The sequence below is a fragment of the Phallusia mammillata genome, chromosome 2 (genome assembly GCF_965637545.1).
Source record: "Phallusia mammillata chromosome 2, kaPhaMamm4.hap1.1, whole genome shotgun sequence".
In the NCBI taxonomy this organism is placed as follows: domain Eukaryota; kingdom Metazoa; phylum Chordata; class Ascidiacea; order Phlebobranchia; family Ascidiidae; genus Phallusia; species Phallusia mammillata.
Genome location: NC_137253.1, coordinates 22,601,810 through 22,609,309, shown reverse-complemented (window position 1 = coordinate 22,609,309; position 7,500 = coordinate 22,601,810). Strand labels below are relative to the sequence as shown.

The 7,500-nt window shown below is 35.9% G+C and overlaps 1 protein-coding gene across 1 annotated transcript; it reads left to right on the top strand.

Moving 5' to 3' along the window:
- Window positions 1–1,339: 1,339 nt before the first annotated feature.
- Window positions 1,340–7,433, top strand: LOC145213662 (adenylate kinase 7-like). Its single transcript, XM_080082028.1, has 16 exons — window positions 1,340–1,506; window positions 1,933–2,106; window positions 2,471–2,674; window positions 2,734–2,844; window positions 2,913–2,996; window positions 3,070–3,158; window positions 3,292–3,382; window positions 3,936–4,013; window positions 4,088–4,237; window positions 4,321–4,476; window positions 4,761–4,992; window positions 5,422–5,558; window positions 5,644–5,764; window positions 6,007–6,227; window positions 6,771–6,929; window positions 7,292–7,433. Exons 1-16 carry the CDS (start codon window positions 1,405–1,407, stop codon window positions 7,328–7,330), a joined length of 2,148 nt encoding a protein of 715 aa, XP_079938154.1. The 5' UTR covers window positions 1,340–1,404; the 3' UTR covers window positions 7,331–7,433.
- The last annotated feature ends 67 nt before the right edge of the window (window positions 7,434–7,500 follow it).

Sequence of the window (7,500 nt, the reverse complement as noted above, 5' to 3'; positions counted from 1 at the left end):
ACTAAAAAAAGAAACATTGTAAGTAAAGTAAACCACACAAAAAACTTTAACGATCCGAAAAAATTATGAACCTGGTTCATCCGATGCCACTGGACAATTAATATACGAGTATGTCATTAGAAGTTGCAGTTGATTCATCGAGTATATTTGTAACGTTGGAGGCCACTGGCTGCTCATTGTGGACAGCGTTGAACATGAATCTGTCAAAATTGTATCCGGAGCGCAGCTTGATTGGGTAGTGGGGTCATTTATGTATACCCCGCACCAAGCAGGAAACTTTGCCCCAAAGAAGTTTCTTTTCATATATGGAATTATATGACCTATACGCACAAGAGATAGAATATGGTCAATTTTAGGCTTAATTTAGTTAATAGGGTGTTTATTTACAAGTTGTTATGCTTTTGTTTTAATTTCAAATGCAACGAATGCGATTTAGAAACAACATTGTTATTCGGTTGACTTCATTTACCAAATTTCATGTTTAAAATACTATTTACACATTTCCCATGTTAAGTTTTACGTTGTCGTTGTGCGTTAATGTTGAAAAGACAAATACGTACCATCAGGGCCCAAGATTGCTTCAGATGAACCATTAGCGTAAGAAACATGAATTATTTTTAACATAAGTGCAACATTGTGTTGTCCTTTAGGTGGAAAAAATGTCATTCGGCAAACGTTGAACTCGTTTGCATTCGGTGAATATACCGAATGATAGAAATCACCATATCTTGTAGTTGTGTTTCTGCAATCGGCTATTGCAGTTTGAATAAATGCAGCTACTGTAGACAAAAATGAAAGATTCAAAGTTCTGTTATCAACAATCACCTCAATTCTACTTACCCAACAACAAAACACAAATGTTGTTTTCGCTCATAACCTATTCGAATTTCGTAATAACTTGAACAAAACTGCTATGATCGAAGTGATGTTAACTGTTCATACCTGTCTGTTACTTGGGTTACCAAAACACTTTAAAACGTGTATCGAAGTCCCTTGCTGCGCCTGATGTTCGTGATATACCAAAAAAACGAAAAAAAAATAATTATTTGTCATGGATTCTGATGCCAAAAATTGGTGAAATACAGCACGACTTATTAGTTATTACGTCATTATTTCATTGAATAGTTTTGATTAGAAGAACTGTCTGGTGCAAAAGCGTATTATCTGAGCCCCATAATCTATATTTGTAAAACACTTTCATGTAATGTTGGCATCGTTGTCTTGAATACGTCACTTCACCTTCCCACTTTAAAAGTTTGCTAATTGCTGTCATCTAGTGGCGATAATTATCTCCGTGACAACGGTCATGCTACAATGATTTTATTCGTTTATTTTACTGGCTGGTTTGTGAAACTGATTACAGAAGCGCTAAAGTAGTATAAGGGAATTTGTACAAATTGCATCATGTCTGATATCGAAGAAGAAGAAGAACCCGTACAAAAGCTTCGTAGCAAACGCATATTTATTAACAATGTTGATTTGTTCACTGGAAAAAACCTAGGACAGGTATTTCTTTTCTCTTCTCTTACTTCGTTTATAGACATATGGTTTTGATCAAGTTAGCAGCTGCACATTTAACATCTAACTGATCTTCCATAGTTCGTGTTTTTTAGCGTTGGCTTATCCCACTTGTTTCTTACTACTACTTTTGTTAAATTTATGTTGTTTTAATTTTCTTTAAAAACAAAAATAAATCTATCCAGACTCTAAGATGGCAAGCCTTTGTAGAATGTAACAAAAATTTCGTCGCACAAATAAACAGATACTGCATCATTTAAAGGGTGGTTAGTACATTTTTTATTTTACCTTTACAGTATTTTTACTGACCAAACAGGTATGAAATCTTACAGCCAAATAGGACTCAATTTTTGTATGGCAACTTCTCTCCCAAAAAGTCTATGGCAGTAAATGTTTCTACATTTTTACTTTTAGTATTTGTCACAATGCATTGTTGGATCCTCACTGGAGGACAATGAAGAGGAGGAGGAAGGTGAAACGGGATCTGTGCACAGTGCAGCATCCCACAAGGAAGGAGCTTATCGAGTTATTGGAACACTGAAAGATCCTAATGCAAAGCCACCAGAATTTGTTACAGAGATTGTCAACGTATGTTTGTTATTTTTTTAACACCACCACCACCATAACACTATGAATCAAAAAATGAAAATCAACGATTATAAGAATTCAACAAAAAATAAAGTTTATTCATCACTTAAGTGCTTGAATTCACAACTATATTTTTCTGTGCGATTGCCTGTTTAGTTGTACACAAGATACACCATTTCAATTGGTTTGATTTAATTGAAGTCAATTGGTAAGTTTCTAAATGTCATATTGTTATACACTGAGTATAAACAGGTATTACTCTTCCAGCATGTTTTCTTATAAATACATGACATTATATAGTGAGATACTGGATATTTTGCTCAGAATATATTAAGTCTTAAACTTTGTCAATAATTTGTTACAGTTTAAAACAAGAGAGGAACTGTTGGAGAAGTTGTTGGAGTGTGATATAATCATCTACAATATCACTGAAGATGCAGATTCAATTGATGAGTCTGTGTGGTCTGTTTCTTCTCTTCACACTGAAATCGAACATTTTGACTCTCCCAAAATGTTTATTCTACTATCTACAGTGCTTACTTGGGCCAAAAGCAAACCCCTTGACCCGGTATTGTCAGTTTTTGTACTAAATTAAAATTTTAAAGTTTATGACACTGTTTTGTTTAGGATGACCCCGAAATCCCATTTACTGAGGATGACTACAGAAGAAGAAAGCCTCATCCCAACTTTAAAGAACACATTAGTGCAGAAAAGATGGTGATAAAGTTTGGTAAAACGGTACGCTGGAGTCCTAAACTGCCCTTGTGTTGTATAAGAATGAACAATACATTCTGTATGTTTTTCAGAACAAACAAAAATTCCAAACCTATGTCATTGCATCAGGTCTTACATATGGACTCGGAGAAAACATTTTCCACTTTCTGTTCAAGGTAAAAGCTGCTGCATGTTGTGCTAGAGATCCAACTGTGCACAGTGTTAAGACATATTCTCTTTGTTTGATAGACTGCTTGGCTTGGGGAAGCATCTGCCCTCCAATGCTTTGGCACTGGAACCAACATAGTTCCAACAATTCATATCAAAGACTTGGCCAGGTATCATATCTTGCAATTGTTAATAGAGATTTATATGTTCTATTATTTACAGTGTTTGTGGAAACCTTTGCAAACTACCCCTGTGATTGATTGTTATATCGCTTTGCTATAATTCTCATATACATCTTTCCAGTGTTATCCAGAATGTTTGTGATTCCAAGCCGAAAACACGATACCTGGTGGCTGTTGATGACTCACAAAACTCCCTGGAAGAAATTGTCAGGGTATGTATAAAATAGCATGTTAAAAATAACTCTACTTGTACACAGTCATTGTTGTAAACCTATGTCTAATAAGGCATGAGTTTGATACAAAAACAGTAAAATTTCAATTCCCTGCAGTGCATCAGCTACTACCTCGGCACAGGCAGAGTTCGTAAAATTGCCAAAGAGGATTATGATTATATGAGACAAGTACAGTGTTGTGCAGTGAAACTTCTTTTTTTATAGAAATAAAACTAACACCTTGTTTTTATAGTACTAACTAGAAATTTTTGTTTCTGTGCATTTTACCAACCATTTGTGTTGAAAGTCATATTGTATTACAGTTTTTCTTCAATTATATATAAGATACTTGTTGCATCTATGTGTACAGTTGCCTTTTGTAGTGATGTGCAAAACATTATTGAATCAAATTACAACATCATTTAGCTAAACTTCTATATAATTGGTCTTGACTGCAACCAATGTGTGAAAAACAGTGTTTGTGTTTTATTACCATCTGCATTATTGTTTTGTAAGTTACCAATTTATTGATCATTGTTTTATATTTAACTAGGTTGTAAGTAGTAAAGGTGGTGGTGGAAAAGTGGAACATATTTCAAAAGAGGACGCTTTGCTCATCAAAGACTTAAAGGTTAGGGTAGTTTGGGTTGCTGAAAATAGCAATATGCAAAAACGTTTGCCTTTTCCAATGCACAAACATTTCAGCAAAATGAATTTGACTCGTTGTTGGTGAATCTTCGCATGGAAGCAATGTTTGTAAAAGAATCGATGAGTGTCCGATGGGTTGCAGAAACTGGAATGGTTGATGCTATCGACTCCATTATCAAGGAATACAAACAAACTAGAGGCCTTTTGGTAAACAATGCACAAATCTCACTAACAGATATGTTTATGTATATCCAAGAGCCTACTGGCAAAAATAACTTATTTGTTTTTAGCCAATGCGAGCTTGTATTTTGGGTCCACCTGCATCAGGAAAGAGCACAGTGGCTGACCTTCTGTGTAAGAAATATAAACTTCATCACATAACAGTCAAGGATGTAATTGACGATACACTGGCAAAACTGGAGCAAAGTGCTGCCCGTCTTGAACAGGTTCGATTAAAATTATTACTAATTTTTTGGCTTAGACATCTTTTGTAGGTTATGTTACTATTTACAATTGGAAACATTAAATATGTTTTCAGAGTATGTATAATTTTTTACACACTGAAGCAGTTGCTGTTATTGCATGAGAAGTCCAAAGGTGTGACTGTTACAATTTATATTGTTGCATAAACCGTCTCAAGTAAAAGGTGCAGAGGTCGTTCAAACACCATTTTTTCACCAAATGGAAGTAGATAAATAAAGCAAATGAATAATTTTTCAAATTTCTGTAGACTGGAAGTGCAACTGGTGAAGAAGAAGAGGAAGATGATGGGAAAGCTCAAGAGGATGCAGAGCTTCTGGAGCAGATCAAAGAAAGCAAGGAGTCCAATGGTGGAAGGATTGAAGATCAGTATGTCATTAAGTTCTTCAGAGAGAAGCTAAAGTCCATGCCCTGCCAAAATCAGGGGTTTGTGCTTGATGGATTCCCTAAAACGTATGAACATGCCAAAGATCTTTTTGCATGTAAGTGTTAAAATGTGTTAAACTGTGCAAATGTTTACAAACATTTAACAAATTGCACCCACTTGATGCTATTAAGTGTAAGATGATGTATATTTGTGGGTTTACTGCATAGAACAGGCAGTGTCTATTAGCTTATTAATACATTGTTTGTTGAGGCGTAAAAGTTACATATTTTTATCAGCACATATATACAGTAAACCTTGGGTACATCGCATTCGTTTAATCCGAAACTTTGCCTAATTCAGACAAAACATGAGGTACAAATGATTTGTAATCTACTACGGCTTGAAATAGTCGACATCGGAAAAAACGAATCTTCACTTAATCCTGGCAATTTTATTAGTCAAAATGGGTCCGCATTAACCAAACTTTACTGGAGTACAATTTTGTCACACTGGACCACTAAGATCAATATTATTTTGTGTTTAGTGGAGGATGAAGAAGAAGATGAGTCATCAAAAGTAAATTATGATGCAGCAATAATGCCCGAGATAGTTGTGGCTCTTGACGCTCCTGATGACTTTCTTAAAGATCGCATCATGAATTTGCCTGAAGAAGTTGTTCAGGTGAAACACACAAAAGCTTATAACCTTAAACACGTTTTGGTTTGTGCAATCATTTGTGCAATACATCATCACTACTTTTACACAGGGTACCCACAATACCGAAGAGGGATTCCTTCGCAGACTACAAGAACACAGATCAATAAATCATGAAGATGAAACAGTTTTGAACTATTTCGATGAATTGGAGATTCATCCTGAACACATCGGTATTACAGAAATAAAGTTTGTTTGTTACAGAAGGGAATTTAAAAAAATACATTTTTTTGGTTTGTTGGAAACGGGGATTCATCTGAAAAAGGAATACAAAATTTTACATCCGAGTTTTCTTTCAAATAGTAAATCGACTTTTTGTTTAAAATCTAAAAAAATACGGATGGAACATGGAGTACACTTGAAAGTTAAAAACCAAATGATAAACAGTGAAAAAGTTAACACCGCTGTTGCTCAGATGTGAGTGAAAACGCCGATCCGAAATACGAGGCCACGATCGAAAAGATAGCAGGAATGTTAGGAGAACCACGTAATTATGGACCAACTCCGGAGGAGAAAGAGGAAATGGAAAGAGCCGCAGCGGAGGCAAGGTTGCGTAAAGAGGCGGACGAAAGAGCAATACGGGAGCGAAACGAAGCAGAGGAAGCTGCTATTATGAAACAACGACAAGAGGAATGGGTAAAGTTGCTTCTACTTTTTTTTGCACTGAGTATTTTATTAAAATCAAACTCTTTCCATGGTGTGATTGTACATCAAGTATTGTTAATGTATTCCACTAGTTAACCAACCAAAAAAATAAACAGAAAATGTGATCACTTGCTAACCACGGTGAACGATGTGGCTGAAGCGCGTTCAGCCATTATCCACCATTTGTGCTCTTCACTGTATTGCGCTCCATCAACGTTTTAACGTTGCGCAGCTATTTCCGGCTTGGTGATTTTTTTAATGCTATTGTGTCGTTTTCTTTCACCAAGCAAAATAAACTCAACTTAACTCAACCATAACCTCACCAAGTATAGTTATACCAGTATATGTCGTATATACCTTAAGATTTTAATGCTGCTAAAGTCGAATGTAGCTGAATTAAAGCCACTTAGCCAAAAACTTCGAAATCTGCGTCTGTCAACAACACCCAAAAGTGTAGGCTAGGGTTTGCGTTTGTCTTATCTTTACATGCTACGATAGAAGATGAATCCAGCACATTTTTCTTAACTTTTGCAGTTGGAGCGATTGGAGGAAGTGAGAAGGCAGGAGCGCGAGGTTCTCGAACTACAATCGATCCCTCTGAGAAATTATCTCATGAAGCACGTGATGCCAACCCTCACCCAGGGGCTTATTCAGTGCTGTCAAGTTCGGCCCGACGATCCTGTCGACTATCTGGTAAGGATTGGGGTTTTTGTTCTGTAAGTTTGCAGTAAGGGATTGGAAATAAATGAAGAACACGTATCCACTTTTATACGATTTTTTGGGAGAAACTTTACTTACTTTGGCCATAGAATTGTCAAAAATTATCCACACAGTTACCCGACAATATCCGGCGTCCATTTTATTTGAAACCAATTGTATTTGTCTGTAATGTCCAAGGACTTTGTTGACCTTGTACTAAGCATGATTGAAATAGGTGTGCAGTACTTGGTACCAAACATCGCGTTTTTCATGACAGTGAATTTTGTTCCTTCGCTGAACTGAGCACCCATGCTTGCACTTTGCACCGCACCTCATTTACTTTTTTTAATTTTCAGGCGGAATTTCTTTTTGAGCAGAACCCCCAGGTTGACTGAGTTTTAGATGTTTGATGTAAATTTGATTTGTTATGCATTTTCTACTATTTGATGGAGTTTTTGTCTATTTTGTACTCAAAGGAATAAATATTGGTCTAGAAAATTTGGAAATTGTCGAATGCATTCAACTTGTAGCCAGTAATATACTTGATTTTCAAGATATAACACAC